Here is a 16,983-nt window from a genome sequence, read left to right as displayed (position 1 = left end):
AAAACAACACTTGATATTGGTTATTTTCTCGAAACTTTTCAAGTAAATGTATCTTTATGTAATAATTGTATTCATATTTAATAATTTTTTTCAGAAAACATCACTTGATATTGATTATTTTCTCGAAAGTTTTCAAGTAAATTTATCTTAATTTAATAATTTAATTAATATTTAATAATATTTTTTTAAAAAATTCAGAAAACAACACTTGATATTGGTTATTTTTTCGAAACTTTTCAAGTAAATTAATCTTAATTTAATAATTTTATTAATATTTAATAATATGTAATATTTTTTCAGAAAACAACACTTGATATTGGTTATTTTCTCGAAAAGTTTCAAGTAAATTTATCTTAATTTAATAATTGTATTAATATTTAATAATATAAAAAACAAATCAGAAAACAACACTTGATATTGGTTATTTTCTCGAAACGTTTCAAGTAAATTTATCTTAATTTAATAATTTGATTAATATTTAATAATATAAAAAAAATCAGAAAACAACACTTGATATTGGTTATTTTCTCAAAACTTTTTTAAGTAAATTTATCTTAATTTAATAATTGTATTTATATTTAATAATAATTAATAATTTTTTCAGAAAACAACACTCGATATTAGTTATTTTCTCGAAACTTTTCAAGTCCATTTTTCTTAATTTAAATTATTTATAAATGTTTAATAATATCAGAAAACTATACTTAATGTGGGTTATTTTCTTGAAACTTTTCAAGTAAATTTATCTTAATTTAATAATTTTTGATATTTAGTCACAATGACATTACACACATAGGAGTGTTTTCCCGGACAGGGATTATCTTAGTCCCTGACTAAAATGCCTTCACCTGACATATCTTAACATATATTAATGCTATCGTTTTGTCTCAAGATGCACACACCAGTACTGTTTTTGTAAGGTTTGTTTGTAAAAACTACTCAAATGTTCTAATATAAATTCTAGTCCTGGATTAATAATGTAGTAGACCAATAATGTAGTAGCCTAACTATATGTGCAAAACAGTACAGAAGTTAAACTCAACTATATCTATAATCATTGTTGATTAGAAGAATGAAAACTATGCTTGGCATATTACCCGTAGGACTGACTTAAACTAGTATGTGTTACAGTCTGTTTGATTCTAAATGTTTACTTTTGTCCAGATGGCATGTGTATATCTTGACACAGAGCGGATTGGCGTCTTTGTACTTCACTCTATTGTCTCTGATGTTCCAGGTAGCAACTGTGAGCTCGAGATTGACGAGTGTCAATCAAAGCCTTGTCTCCACGGCGGCAGTTGCCATGACTACGTCAATGGTTTCTCGTGCACCTGCCTGGCGGGTTTCCAGGGGGAGCGCTGCGAAATTAACATCAACGAATGCAGAGACCAGCCATGCCAAAATGAGGCGCTATGTGTAGATGAAATAAATGGGTACAATAGCTTTACATTGTGTTTTTTTAAAGGCGGGGTGCATGATTTTTGATAAACACTTTGGAAAAGGTAGTCGGGCCAAGTACCAAAACACACTTGTAGCCAATCAGCAGTAAGGGCCATGACTCAGACATTGTTGCCTGGGTTGTGTATGTGTGGGGCAGGTATATCAAAAGAAGGTCCAGATTCTATTGGGGTAGGGGCGTGTGTTTTTTATTAGATAATTTCAAATATCAACATTGGCTTTCAGAGATCATGCACCCCGCCTTTAATTAAGCATTTTCAACTTTTTTAATTCCTACACAGACTTGGCAATGTTTCGCATTGGAATAAACACTTATTTTTTAAATGATATTCCAGGTACCACTGTGACTGTTTGCAAACTGGTTTTACTGGTGTTCACTGTGAGGTTCCACCTCCACCCTGCTGGCCTCAACCCTGCCTCAATGGCGCCCTCTGTCAGGATAAAGACGATAACTACACCTGTAATTGCTGGCCTGGTGAGTAACAGCAATCAAGTAAAATGTCTGGAATATAATGGTTTAATGGAGGGGTTTTCAAACTTTTTTTGGCAGCCGAACCCACTTGACCTAAATTAATTATTTGAAGTACCCCTGAGATTTTAAGTAAATATTTCAGTACACATTTGCATGTATAAAAATATTTATTTTTCATCCATTTTGTTTTTATTTATTTATAATGGGACCATGCACAATTTTTAACATAAAATTTATATTTCATGTATTGTACCAGATTTAACCGAGGTCTAATTTCATCTGTAGTCCCCCAGGCAGGTCAACGCTAACATAACATTACACAAACAATAACGTACAATAAATACATAAACACATACTCTCAGGGCCATAAAAAATAAATAAATAAATAGAGCAGTCAATCAATTTAACTACAACAATCTCAATGATTACATAATGGTTAATGGTTAACTTAAAAAAAGATTTTAACTTAAATTTAAAAAGACCATGAGCTTTACAGCTTTATTTTAAAGTTTTATCAGTAGTATTTTACATAATTAGTGTTATTGGACCTTTATCTGGTAATTTTCGTTTATTGTTATATATAATATTAACCCTTACGTGGTGTTTGGGTCTGTGGGATCTGTTTTTAATGTATACTAAAAGAAAAATTATGCAATTAATTGTTGTTTCAACCTCAGATTCATTGGCCTTGGCTCATTTTCTATAAAGAACATAAAAATAAACAACTTTATAATATAACGTTATAAACATCTGTAAACAATAATACATACATTTGTATGACTGCATTGGTTTAAGATACGAATAATGCAGCGGGTCCACTAGACCCACAAACATTGTCTAAGTAACAAAAATGAACACCACGCAAGGGTTAAATATATATAATTTATTTAAAATATTTTAAGAACGTTAGATTTAATTTTAAAATTATTTAATTACATTTTATGATTTCATTGTAATTGATAATTTTTTTACGCACCCACTGCAATTCCCTTGCGCACCACCAGGGGATTGCTAGTCAAACTAAACAACCCACACAATAAAAAATCTTTGAAATAAAGAAGAAACTTCAAGACAATTTTAAGTTAAATCAAGGTCTGAGTCAAGTAGTAGCCTACATGCAACTCACTAAAATAAAGGTTTAATTTAACTTTGTTATATTAATTTAATATAAATAGGGCTGTCAAAAGATTAATCGCGATTAATCGAATACAAAATAAAAGTTTGTTTTTGCATAGTATATATGTGTGTACTGTGTGTAATTATTTTGTTTTTAAAAATTACACACACATGCATTTTTTTAATAAAACATTTACATGTATATATTTATTTATATATATTTATTTATATTTATTTATTTATATATATTTATTTATTTATATATATTTATTTATTTATATATATATATATATTTATTTATTTATTTATTTATATATATACATAAATAGCACAATAACATTAAATGTATGCATATATGTGTATATTTATATATAATAATTACACACAAATATAATATGCAAAAACAAACTTTTATTTTGTATTCGATTAATCGCGATTAATCTTTTGACAGCCCTAATTATAAACATTTTATATAATAAATTAACTGTTGAAACTGAATTTTAAGAAACACAACGTCACACACTTAACAAAACCATAGAACAAGTAACTAAAAGACATAACAGCATTAACAACAAAAGACATAAATAAAGCCAGAAAACACTAAAATCATTTATTTTTAATAATATTATTAATTACATAATTATACATGCTGTATTGCATGCTGGGAACTTTTTTTAACTCTTGTTTAACAGAGTTGTACAATTGAGTATTAGGTGTAGTCAATAAATAAATCTTTGTTGTTGAGGTCTAATCTTATTTTATCTTATTCAGTATACACACTTCAGTTATTGTCTTACTTTATTACCTCTGTTGGAAGAACATTTTGAAGCTGGATTTATTTATAGTCACATCTGTGTGTTTCAGGATTCAAGGGTCATACCTGTGAGACAGACATCAGTGAGTGTGATAGCGGTCCTTGTGTGAATGAAGGCACATGCATCGAACTGTCTTGGGAGAGTCTTTATGGCACCGAGTTCCTATTACCATCACAGTACGACCCTAGAAACGCATCTGGATTCATCTGCAGGTGTCCACCTGGATTCTCAGGTATCTGGAGAACTGTGATGATACCAGAGATACACTTTCAAGCTTAAGACCATGTTATAACTGCAAAAATCCTATGTAAGAAGTTAGAACTATAATTGGTCTTTGCCATTGTAAGATGCTCAGGTTGCATTAAGCTAATCCTCCGGGAGCTGGATTTCATGAGGGCCTGGTGTTGTGGCACACTGTTTTCTAGAACGACAGGAATGTAGACTCGGGGTTGTCTGTTAGGATGATCTATATTGCTTGTTGACCCATCAAACGGTAATATGTCTGAAAAGATGTGCAGTCGCTGGGTTCAGCAGTAGACTGATAATGCCATGGATGTTGTGGTTTGCGTTTGGAGTGTCCTATTACTTATTTCAGGTAATTTTTGTAATGTAATGTTTTTAGTTAGTCCATATCCAGTAGAATTTATAGATACATTTACAATGATACAGTGGATACATATGCCTCAGAATTTGTGCATTTGGTAAATGGTTTTATCCAAAGCAACTTACAGTGCATTCAAGCTACATGTTTGTTTGTTTTTCAATCAGTATATGTAATGCTTGGGATTGAACCCATGACTTTTGCATGCTAATGCAATGCTCTACCAGTTGAGCTACACGAAGAACAGTACTTAATTGGTTAAAGAAAGTCTTAAAACCATACTAAATTATTTGTATAGCTACTGTTGTTTTGTTCATGGAGTGATTTTTCTGTTATCTGTGTTCTTTTAGACTAAATTGTCACTTATCAAAGTGTTTATAACAAGAATGTTAAGGGCACTTGCTGTTTCCACCAAAAAAAACTTTGTTGCTATTTACACGGACACTGGGCCGAATTAGTGTTATGCAACCAGCTTTGCCTAGTTGTTTTCCTGTGTGATTATTATTGACTAAAATGTGCCCCCATTGTTCCTGGCATTAAACGTAAGAGTAGAAAATGCCTATATTCTTACATCGGCACAACTGCCACACATAGTTTTGTGGATAACCTTTTATAACCAATGCTTGTTTTATATTTGTAAAAGTTATTCTTGAACTTTACTAAACTTCCCTTTCCACTCTTTATTTAGGTGCCTTGTGTGAGCTGAACGTTACTGCATGTTCCACCAATCCGTGTCATAATGGAGCCACGTGCGAGGACTATCTCGGCAGCTACAAGTGCATCTGCTTGTCAGAGAGCCAAGATGGAGTCCTCTACGCGGGTCGCAACTGTAGCGAGCCACTGGTGGGTTGCGAGGGCCACGAGTGCCAGAATGGGGCAACCTGCGTGCCCTTCCTGACTGAGGGAGTACATGGTTACAGTTGCTTTTGCCGGGCAGGCTACACTGGATCATACTGCCAGACACCTACCGCATTCTCCTTCGAGACATCCAGAGGTTACCTGAACCTGCAGACGCCCTTGCTCGGTTCCGTGACATATTTCAATATCAAGCTAAGCTTTCGGACAGTGCTGGAGAATGCGATGCTCTTCCAGAGGGGCAGGGAAGGTGCCACACTCAGTCTGGAGCTGCAAAATTGCCAGCTGCTACTTAGGTTTAGGAGTGACCCTCAATCAAATTTAACCTGGGTACTGACTCTACCTCAAGATGTTTCTGAAGGCAACTGGCACACGGCAGAAGTTGCGTTTGAAGAAGACGCGTTACTTCTGCAGCTGCTAGAAATCTGTCAGGGAGAAGATAACTGTGGTACAGCAGTCCGAATAGATCCAGGTAGCCTTAAGCTAGAGTCAGCTCTACAAAGCACCTTTGTCGGAGGATTGGGAGATGGAGAAGGTTCTGGTTCATTCATTGGCTGCATGAGGGATCTGTTTGTGGACTCACAGCTGATGGTGCCAGAGGACTGGTTAAGCACCTTAGCGGTCAACGTCACGCAAGGCTGCAACCATCAAGATCGATGCCTTTCTGGACCTTGCGAGAATCAAGGGGAGTGTGTTAACCTGTGGCAAGGTTACAAGTGCAAATGTCAGCGACCGTATGAAGGTCAAAACTGTGCAGAGGGTAAGGATGCCAGGAATTTATCTAGCGGTTTGGTAAATTAAGATATTGGGATGAACCTTGGCGGGTGTTATCTAAGGGTCTGAATTAGAGTAGTCAATGTGACATTCAGAGTTCAGCATGAAAGTGGTCTTCCGAACTTGTGTACCACACCAGAGTCTAATTGTAAATTTGGTATGAGAACAATCAAAATTTGAAAACGTGAACTGCTATTGATGTATGATTTGCATTTATGCATGCTCTTGACTACACATTTTATAATGCAGTGCATTTCTGAGTGCTGCATGTGTACCATTGGCTAGCACCTTGCATTTTCTCTTACCATGCCAAAAAACCCAATTGTCCTTTTGTGCATGGTAAAGTGTTCATCTTAACTCTTCTCTTTCTCACACAGAGTACATTACAGCCAGATTTGGCCAGGAAGATCCAGCAAGCTATGCTGTCTTCACCATCAACGACCAAATAGAATCAGGTAGCCTTTATCTGTCCATGTTCTTGCGCACACGGAAGGAATCTGGTTTGTTGGTGCTCCTTGCCAACAGCGCATGTGAATACTTGCGAGTGTGGCTGGAAGAGGGAAAACTAAAAGTGCAAGTCAACAACTTGAAGATCACAACAGGTGCGAGTCTGATTAACGATGGTGAGATCCACTTTGTCGGCATTACCATTGAGGATGGTGTGATGATTCTACAAGAATCGGGCCATGAATTCGTAGCAACGGATATTGATCCCGTTTCCGTTCAGCCTGGAGATAAGGTTTATGTCGGTGGGATGGTTGATGGACAAGAATTGTCTACCTTTGGTGGTTATTTTAAAGGGTGCTTGCAGGACCTACAGCTCAATGACAAGAAGCTACAGTTTTTTCCACTTGGTGCTTCGGCAACGTCGTACAAGCCAGACCACATGGTTGATGTTACCGCAGGGTGTACAAGCGATGACTCCTGCTCTGTAAGTTGCAACGTTAAGTGCCATGAGCTCTCAGCTGATTAGATTAGTTACATTTCTGTAGCTCACCTAGTAGAGCAGGGTATTACCCTGGAGGGCCGGGGCTGTGGAGTTTAGGTCCAACCCGAATCAAACTTACCCACCTGTGATTTTCTAGTGATCATGAAGACCTTGATTAGCTTGCTCAGGTGTGTTTGATCAGGGTTGGAGCAATTCTGCAGTCCTCAGGCCCTACAGGGTAAGATTTGGGGAACCCTGTAGTAGAGCATGACTTTAGCAGCGCAGAAGGTCCTGGGTTCCATTCCCAGGCAACACACATACTCATAAAAATATATGACTTGAATAGGGTGGCCATTCGTGCCGGTTCCGCCGGGCGCGTCCCGGGCATGTTTTCGGGTTCGTTCTCCGGAGGTCGCGTTGGTGGACCGCATACGTCATCAAGGTTTAATATTTCGGGTTTAATTTCAGAAAAGCAACCGTTACATTTCAAGGTAAGAATGAAACTACAATGATTGTATGTCTGTATGTGAAATAAATCTTAATTTTTTAAATGTATTTGAACTGAAATGTGAGAACCTCGATGACGTATGCGGTCGAGCAACGCGACTTCCTGAAAACGAAAGAACGAACCTGAAAACATGTTCGGGACGTGTCCGGCGGAACTGGCATGAATGGCCACCATAGACTTGAATGTACTGTAAGTCACTTGGATGTAAACATCTCCCAAAGGTTGCAATAGCATGGAGTATATAGTGAATATATAGCATGTTATGGCATGATTCGTTTCATAAATAAATGTTTGGAATTGCAATGTTTTTTTTTTAGAAAAACCCATGCCAAAATGGTGGCATTTGTTTCTCTTCATGGGATGACTTCACATGCACCTGCCCTCCCCACACAGCAGGGCGGCGCTGTGAGGAGGTGAGATGGTGCGAACTTAACCCCTGCCCACTGAAAGCAGCATGCAGGGCCCTCAACCAGGGCTATGAATGTGAGTATATCAGAACATCTGACCTGAGACCAAATGTTTTTAATCTCACAGTATGTCTGGAGAGTTAAGATCTTTATTAGCAGATTTGTTTATGCTAGGATTAGTGCTTTGGATTAAGTCTGATTTAGATCCATCTGTCATGGCAAGGCATAATGTTTGATTCAGTGTTAGGTTGTAGTCTAATCCTGGGAATGAGGAGACCTGCTGAGAGCAGCTTACATTATAACCGGCATGTATTTAATTAAGCTATCCAGACAAAAATGAGTCGTCAATTTCAGAACAGCACCTTCATCTTCATAAAAGAGGATAGGGCTTTGTTCCCAACAATACTGGGGGAAAGCAGATCCTACTAAAATGAACAAATCAAATTGTACAAATTCATACAAATTAGTCGCGCTGTAAAATATTTACGAATTGTTTGTTTTCTACAGGCATGTCAAACGTGACTTTTCAAGACACCGGCGCTCTCATATACCGGGGGAATGGGCTGATCACTCGCCACCTAACCAGCATTATGTTCAACATCCGAACACGCAAACGCAATGCTGCGGTGTTACACGCTGAGAATGGGTCTGACTCTGTGACGGTCTCCATTCAGGATGGCTTTGTGGTACTAGAGCTCCTTAGTGGATCTTCCCTCTCTTCAACACCTCTCTCACCCCTGACCCTACAGAGTTCGAGACCAGTAACTGATGGAGAGTGGCATGTTGTGGAGCTCCTAATGGTCAATCCTTGGGCTAACAGCTCCCAGTGGATAATGCTTCCCTTGGATGAAAGGGACGAGCCGACTATGTCAAACTCAGTGGCCGGGAATCTGGATTTTCTCAGAGAGGACGTAGATATCCTAATCGGAGGGCTCGGCCCGGAGTCTGGTTGGAATCTGATTGGATGTTTGAGTAATGTTGAGATTGGTGGTATCGTGCTTCCGTATTACGCTCCCAACGAGGTGAGGTTTCCACAAGTACAAGATGAGAAGTTCCAAAAGATATCCGAGGTTCCCGTCCAGACCGGATGTGCTGGTGGGGTGGCTTGTGAACCCAATCCTTGCCTGAATGGAGGTATTTGTGAAGATCTCTTTAACTTCTTCAATTGCTTCTGTACTCCGGGTTGGGCCGGTGATCGGTGCGAACTGAACGTGAATACCTGCGCATCTAACCCCTGTCAACATGGCTACTGCCGCAAACAGGGAAATACGTACAATTGCACTTGTCAGAGTGGCTACACTGGAACCAATTGCGAGATGAAGGTGGACATGTGTGCCGGCCACAAGTGTGCTAACGGAGGGACCTGCTTGCAAGGCATCAACAGCTATTCTTGTCTTTGTCCAGACAAGTTTACTGGAAGAAATTGCACGTGAGTCTGATAACAATAACATTTCCCTTTGAGTACATTTGTATGGGACTTCCCATCAAGTTTAACCTAGTTTGTGTATCAGAAAACTTGATTTAAGGCTTCTACAAAAAGGCAATCTCCAAATACTTCCAAAAGTAACAGTGCCCTTCCGCAAAATATTAAACCACACCTTAGCTAGTCTCACGAAGCAACGACTTTAAAAGACGAGACAACGCAAAACAGAAATTTTAACTTTGTACACAGACTGCAAACTTCACACAATGATTTGCATCAAAGCATCAAACTAACTTGAATGAATCAGGAGCCCTTGGGGAAAACTGGTTTGTTTTAAAGTCAGTGCAGATCTTATTATTGCTTTTATGGTGTTGTTTATGCTTGTACGACTGTGGTGATTTGTCTAGAGTTGTATGTGTAATGGTATTAATAGACTCTGTTGAGAGTGTCCATCCTCCAGCGCTTGTCTTCAGGTCTTCAGGGTGGTAGCTGAGGTAAATCTTTAGCAATTCATCTCACAAACATGTTTTGTTGCCAGACTGCTTCATAGCATTTCTTTGAAAGTGGCTTGCAGGCAGCTGGGAGACATTAATAAATCTTTATCTCTATCTCTCTCTCTCTCTCTCTCTCTCAGTGCAGTTACAGAAATGTTTGGTGTAAAGTTTAGTCTTAAATAAAGACAGATTGACAGTTGTTTGTCTCTTTTCTTTTCTCTCTGTCTCACATCAGTGTTCAGATTGAAGAGGCACCGTGGTATGTAGTTGTCAAAAATGTGTAAGTGCCATTTTGCTGTTGACTTTATATGCCTGCCTTTCTTTCTTCATTTTTACTTCTTTTGTTCTGTTTTGTCTGTTTTTGTCTTTTTATTTGTCAATTTCTTTTTCTTTTCTTTGTCCTTTAATTTTCACTTTTTTCTCTTTAGACGTTTTATTCTCTCCTTCTTTTTCTTTCATTTTATTTTTTAATTTCCTTGTTTTTACTTTCGTTTTATCTTTTACTTTTATTTTCTTTTTTTCTTTTACTCTTTTTCCTTTCTCTCCCATTTTTTCTATTCTTTTCTCTTTGTTTCTTTCTCTTTCTTTCTTGCTTTCCTGCCTTCCTTCCCCTTTCTTTCTTGATTTTCTTCCTTCCTTCCCATTTCTTGCTTGCTTTCCGTCTCCTTTCTTTCTTTCTTTCTTTCTTTCTTTCTTTCTTTCTTTCTTTCTTTCTTTCTTTCTTTCCTTCCTTCCCCTTTCTTCTTGCTTTCCTTTCTTCCTTCCCATTTCTTGCTTGCTTTCCGTCTCCTTTCTTTCTTTCTTTCTTTCTTTCTTTCTTTCTTTCTTTCTTTCTTTCTTTCTTTCTTTCTTTCTTTCTTTCTTTCTTTCTTTCTTGCTTTCTTGCTTTTCTTTCTTCCTTCCCATTTCTTGCTTGCTTTCCGTCTCCTTTCTTTCTTTCTTTCTTTCTTTCTTTCTTTCTTTCTTTCTGTCTTTCTTTTTTCTTTCGTTCTTTCTTTCTTACCTTCTTTCCTTCCTTCCCCTTTCTTTCTTGCTTTCCTTTCTTCCTTCCCCTTTCCTTTCTTTCTTTCCTGCTTTCCTTCCTTTCTTTCCCATTCTACTTTTCTTTCCCTCCTTTCTTTTTTTTCTTTCCCTCCTTTCTTATTTTTCCTTCTCTCCTTCTTTCTTGCTTTTCTTCTCTACTTCTTTCTTTTTTCTTTTTCTCCTTTTTTCCTTCTCCTATCTTTCTTTCTCCCCTTCTTTCTTTCGCTCCTTCTTTCCTTCTTTCTTTTGCTCCTTCTCTCCTTCTTCTATCTTTCTTTTGCTCCTTTTCTCTTTCTTTTTCTTTCCTTCTCTCCTTCTTTCTTTCGCTCTTCCTCTCCTTCTTTCCTTCTTTCTTTTTCTTTCCTTCTCCTATCTTTCTTTCTCTCTTTCTTTCTTTTTCTTTCCTTATCTCCTTCTTTCTTTTTCTTTCCTTCTCCTATCTTTCTTTCTTTCTCTCCTTCTTTCTTTTCTTTCCTTCTCTTCTTCTTTCTTTCTTTCGCTCCTTCTTTATTTTTCTTTCCTTCTCCTATCTTTCTTTCTCTCCTTCTTTCTTTTTCTTTCCTTATCTCCTTCTTTTTTTTCTTTCTCTCCTTCTTTCTTTTCTTTCCTTCTCTTCTTCTTTCTTTCTTTCGCTCCTTCTCTCCTTCTTTCTTTTTCTTTCCTTCTCCTATCTTTTTCTCTCCTTCTTTCTTTTGCTCCTTCTTTCTTTCCTTATCCCTCCTTTCTTTCACTCCTTCTTTCTGTTGTTCCTTCTCTCTTTTTCTTTCTCTCCTTCTCCTATCTTTCTTTTGCTCCTTCTTTCTTTCACTCCTTCTCTCCTTCTTCCTTTTTCTTTCCTTATCTCCTTCTTTCTTTTTCTTTCCTTCTCCTATCTTTCTTTCTTTCTCTCCTTCTTTCTTTTCTTTCCTTCTCTTCTTATTTCTTTCACCCTTCTCTCCTTCTTTCATTCTTCTATCGTTCTTTCCTTCTCCTATCTTTCTTTTGCTCTTTCTCTCCTTTTTTCTTTTTCTTTCCTTCTCCTATCTTTCTTTCTTTCGCTCCTTCTTTCTTTCGCTCCTTTCTTTCACTCCTTCTTTCTTTTGCTCCTTCTCTCCTTCTTTATTTTTCTTTCATTCTCCTATCTTTCTTTCTCTCCTTCTTTCTTTACTTTCCTTCTCTTCTTCTTTCTTTCGCTCCTTCTCTCCTTCTTTCTTTTTCTTTCCTTCTCCTATCTTTCTTTCTCTCCTTCTTTCTTTCGCTCCTTCTTTCTTTCCTTATCCCCCCTTTCTTTCGCTTCTTTCTTTTGTTCCTTCTCTCTTTTTCTTTCCTTATCCTATCTTTCTTTTGCTCCTTCTTTGTTTCACCCCTTCTCTCCTTCTTCCGTTTTGTTTCTTTCTCTCCTTCTTTCTTTTTCTTTCCTTCTCCTATCTTTCTTTCTTTCTCTCCTTCTTTCTTTTCTTTCCTTCTCTTCTTATTTCTTTCACCCTTCTCTCCTTCTTTCATTCTTCTATCGTTCTTTCTCTTCTTCTTTCTTTTTCTTTCCTTATCTCCTTCTTTCTTTTTCTTTCCTTCTCCTATTTTTCTTTCTTTCTCTCCTTCTTTCTTTTCTTTCCTTTTCTTCTTCTTTCTTTCGCTCCTTTTCTCCTTCTTTCTTTTTCTTTCTTTTTCTTTCCTTCTCCTATCTTTCTTTCTATCCTTCTTTCTTTTGCTCCTTTCTTTCATTCCTTCTTTCCTTATCCCTTCTTTCTTTTGCTCCCCCTTTCTTTCGCCCCTTCTCTCTTTTTCTTTTGCTCCTTTCTTTCTTTCTCTCCTTCCTTCTTTCTTTTGCTCCTTCTTTCTTTCTTTCTCTACTTCTTTCTTACTCTGTAAAATCCCCCAGTTTATAATATCAAAATAACACATATACAATCAGGGACTTTATATATTATATGCATGTTAATCTTCATCCAAGGCGACAGTGTTTTCTTTGTCTTGTGGTCAGAAGTTTATTCACATGCTAATTTCATTATTCTGATAATGTGCTAATCCTCTTTATGCAGGACAAAGAAGTATAGGAGGGGTGCAGATATTCGCCCCTTACATTGCTCTCAAGACGCTTCTTCATCATCTGTTCTGTTTCTTTCTTTTCCCTCATCCTTTCCAGACCCTCAAAGCTCCCGGTGTCCATCTGTGGTGACGAAGAGCACAACTACACGTGTTTCAATGGGGGCAACTGCTCTGAGACCACCCTAATGTGTGACTGCCTGCCTGGATTTTCGGGTCAATGGTGATTATTCCACCTCTTTCTCTTTCACACGATCTCATGAACGCATTTTAATGATCTTTATTTTATTAATATTGCTTTGTCATTAAATCAAATTCAAAGATGAATGTAATATTATATAGTGACATTAATGTTGTGATATTACCGATTTCAGATTCATGGCTCAAAACATTTCTGACCAATTAGCACCATCTGTTTTATAACAAGTGTTTTTATGCTTTTTACAATCTTAGGTGTGAATTAGACATCGATGAGTGCAGATCCAACCCTTGCTTAAATGGTGGCTATTGCCACAACATGGTTAACAAGTTCCAATGCGTCTGCGACGTGACCTTCGCCGGCAACACCTGCGAATTGGACGTAAGCGACCTTTACTTTTACATGGCGGCTTTGTTTTGGCAAAACCTCTTTCAGTTCCTCTCCTACCTCATATTGCGGTTAGATGATGAGCCGGAGGTGGACTGGGGTGAGAATATATAAAGGAGTGGTTGTGGTTTAGGGAAATGTGGGTGTGGCTGATGCAATGACCGATGTATATACGTTTATAAGTCACTTTAGTAGAAAAACACATGGCAATAATGTTAGCATAAATGTGAGTCTGTTGCTAGAATTTCATTGGTTGATTTATCTATGTTCTGTATTAGGTAAATGTAATATAGAAGGAGTACAATATACTGAATATTTAATCAGTATATAAATCAAATCAAAACCATGCCGTGCCTTGAGTTAATATGTGTTATCATCAGTGATCATATTTCAGGCAGCACATTTATTATTTATTAAGATATTGTTATTGGTTGATAGTGTTTTCACTGAATGCTGTGCACTGCAAGTGAGAATGGTTGTGTAAATAAAATACTTTTTATTTAATAAGTTTGTATATTTATGAAGTTTAACATAGCATTTGTACGTTTGAGAAGTACATACTCTCAAAGTACATATATGACTAATATTGATGATTCTAGGATAAGGAGTTTGGGCAAAATATATTGAAGTCTTAAAGGATTAGTCAATTTTCTTGAAAAAATTTCAGATAGTTTGCTCACCACCATGTCATCCGGGGTGTTGATGTCTTTCTTTGTTCGGTCGAGAAGAAATTATGTTTTTTGAGGATTTTTCACATTTTAATGGACTTTAATGGACCCCAAAACTTAACAGTTTTAATGCAGTTTAATATTGCAGTTTCAAAAGACTCTAAATGATCCCAAACGAGGCATAAGGGTCTTATCTAGCGAAACGATTGTCATTTTTTGCAAGAAAAGTGGAAAATATGCACTTTTAAACCTCAACTTCTCTTCTTCCTCCGGCTGTATGACGAGCCAGCGCGACCTCACGTAATTGCGTAATGCGGTGGAAAGGTCACGTGTTACATATATGAAACGCACGTTGTGGACCATTTTAAACAATAAACTGACACAAAGACATTAATTAGTATCATTCGGCATACAAAAATGTCGGAACGGTCCTCTTTCTCCACACTTGTAAACACTGAGGCGTAGTATCGATACGTCATCCGTGACCTCTTGATGTGATGGCGTATTACGTGAGGTCGCGCTGGAGTTGTGGTTTAAAAGTGCATATTTTTTGTTTTTCTTCTCGCTGGATGGGACCCTTGTGCCTCGTTTGGGATCATTTGGAGTCCTTTGAGGCTGCAGTTTTTAACTGCATTGAAAATGTTGAGTGTTGGGGTCCATTAAAATGAGAAAAATCCTGGAATGTTTTCCTCGAAAAGCATAATTTCTTCTCGACTGAACGAGGAGGGACATCGGCGTTTTGGATGACGTGGTGGTGAGTAGATCATCTGAATTTTTTTTTTAAGAAAATGGACTAATACTTAAACGATTTCCATCAAATTACTTTTGATTTTCTAACATTTATTTACACTAAACAATATCTCCATATTAATCACATCGTAGCACAATTTTAAAAATCACATTTAAATGTTAACTTTAACCACTATACTATAATGTCTTTGATATATTCAAAGTGACACACATTATTTAGTAGCTTGTAGTAGTCTTCTGATCATCTGTCTCTGTTGTTTGTCATCTGATTGTTCATTCATTGTCTATCACTTTCGTCTGTAGTTCACTGTCTGTTTTCAAATAAAACATCTCACCCACCTCATCCGTTCTCGATCTGTTGTTTGTCCCGTCTCCCCTCTTTTGACTGAATCTTGCCACAGATTTTGACAGACAGATCCACTGAACTAGAGGTTGCAGACACATCAAAGATGTACCTGTACTGTAAAACCAACGACAGGTGTGTTGAGTCAGCGATTTCTCCTGAGACATCATAAGAACATGGCAACCAAATAAAAAGTGTCTGCTGTGCAAGTTTGAAACACAAGGAGGTTTTTCATAAGCAACTTACAATGTATTTGCAGGTAGAGCCTCACTCATGGTCAAAGAAATATTTTGGGTTTTGTAAAAGTAAAACATGGTGAGGTTTCCCGTACCGGACTTTCCTGTATATCTGAAAAGATTTAATAACTAATAAAAAAGCTTTAAGTTTTGCATTCTTCTTTTTGAAACTATTTTAACCTGCATTAGATGTTTTAATGTGCTAGCAGGGTGCTGGTGTCAAAGATAGACACTTTCCGCTTTGTTAATCCGTTTAGCAGGATAGATGTGTGAGCATCTAATCTCATGATAAGAGACATGAGTGTCTGATCTCTGATCGTCCTTTAAAGCTGCACTATAGGTAAATATTTCCACCTAAAAGGTTTAACACAAGCTAATATGAATAAGAGGAAATGTGTTTAAAATCATCTCACGGGATAAAGACTGCGGTGATCTAAAAAAAGCCATTTTATGGGGAAAGTCATGTCGATCACATGACCAATGACCATCTATAAAACTTTGGCCTGGTTTCAAAGGCTTAGCTAATGCCAGGACTATGCCTTAGTTAAATTAAGATGTATAAGCATCTTTAATAAACATGCCTTGAAAAAGGGACATTGCTGGTGTGTATCTTGTGGCAAATCAGTGGCGCTGACATATTTTGAAGAGCCCCTATGGTTTGATTCACGATTTGGCATTTCCTTTGGTGTGTGAGTGTTTATTGGTTCGTGTTGGCGATATGCAAAAGGTACAAATCCCAAAATCCCAAAAAATGACGCAAGTTATCGTTTCCTATGTAAATCTCTTTTCTTGGACTACAACAAACACACTGATTGTAGGCAACAGTTTACTTCCTGGGATTGGTGATGTGGACGGGACTGACATTATCATGATTCCTCCCGCTTCGGACTCACAGCCTGTAAGTTAACTGCTGTTAGAAACTGAATCTTTCAAACATGGTAAGGAGCGTCACATTTCCGGCTGACGTCAGAGGTATTCAGGCCAATCACAACGTACAGATTAGCTGGCCAATCAGGGTCACAGAGCTTTCAAATCTGGAGCTACAAAAATGTACGGTATGTGGAAAAAAGTGTGTTTTTTTAAACCATAAACCACGCAAACACTTTGTATTATACCAAATACACAAAATAACAATGGATCTCATACACTAAGCATGCGTACACACAAATTTGTGCAAATCGTGATTCAACAAAAACGTTCTTATCAAAATGTCTTCTAAATGTACGCAAAAATTCAAGAAAACCTAAAACCACTCGTACGCAATAATCAACTACACTATAATCAATACTAGGCTATAATTATAATGTGTATAATAATGTTGATATAAAATTATATAAAATTTATGTGATTATATTTTATATTAGAATTTTTTCTGTATTATATATTATTATTATATACATTATATTATACTATATATTATAGAGCTGGGCAAAGATTAATCTAGATTAATCGCATACAAAAAAATCTCTGTTTTTGCGCAACATATGTGTTGTGTGTAATTATT

The 16,983-nt window shown here is 37.0% G+C and overlaps 2 protein-coding genes across 6 annotated transcripts in view; one reads left to right on the top strand and one right to left on the bottom strand.

Moving 5' to 3' along the window:
- The window catches only part of crb1 (crumbs cell polarity complex component 1), a 37,967-nt gene that overhangs the window by 18,057 nt on the left and 2,927 nt on the right, over nt 1-16,983 (top strand). For 2 of the 5 annotated variants that reach the window (XM_055217896.2, XM_055217897.2), the window contains exons 3-12: nt 1,238-1,433; nt 1,794-1,933; nt 3,911-4,093; nt 5,151-6,077; nt 6,469-7,022; nt 7,845-8,010; nt 8,442-9,363; nt 10,087-10,131; nt 12,997-13,119; nt 13,350-13,476. In XM_055217896.2, the coding sequence (XP_055073871.2) occupies nt 1,238-1,433; nt 1,794-1,933; nt 3,911-4,093; nt 5,151-6,077; nt 6,469-7,022; nt 7,845-8,010; nt 8,442-9,363; nt 10,087-10,131; nt 12,997-13,119; nt 13,350-13,476 (3,383 nt within the window). Of the gene's footprint in view, nt 1-1,237; nt 1,434-1,793; nt 1,934-3,910; nt 4,094-5,150; nt 6,078-6,468; nt 7,023-7,844; nt 8,011-8,441; nt 9,364-10,086; nt 10,132-12,996; nt 13,120-13,349; nt 13,477-15,301; nt 16,051-16,983 lie in introns of those variants that run through there. The other 3 variants (XM_073861897.1, XM_055217900.2, XM_055217899.2) reach the window with 3 other exon arrangements.
- LOC141359606 (uncharacterized) lies at nt 10,262-12,987 on the bottom strand. The gene is made up of 4 exons (XM_073862329.1): nt 12,934-12,987; nt 11,144-11,692; nt 10,769-11,029; nt 10,262-10,303 (listed from the first exon to the last, which is right to left on the bottom strand). Exons 1-4 carry the CDS (start codon nt 12,985-12,987, stop codon nt 10,262-10,264), a joined length of 906 nt encoding a protein of 301 aa, XP_073718430.1.

Source organism: Misgurnus anguillicaudatus, chromosome 23, assembly GCF_027580225.2.
Source record: "Misgurnus anguillicaudatus chromosome 23, ASM2758022v2, whole genome shotgun sequence".
Lineage (NCBI taxonomy): Eukaryota > Metazoa > Chordata > Actinopteri > Cypriniformes > Cobitidae > Misgurnus > Misgurnus anguillicaudatus.
The sequence above is the reverse complement of the archived record's forward strand: the minus strand, read 5'-3'. Positions and strand labels throughout refer to the sequence as shown.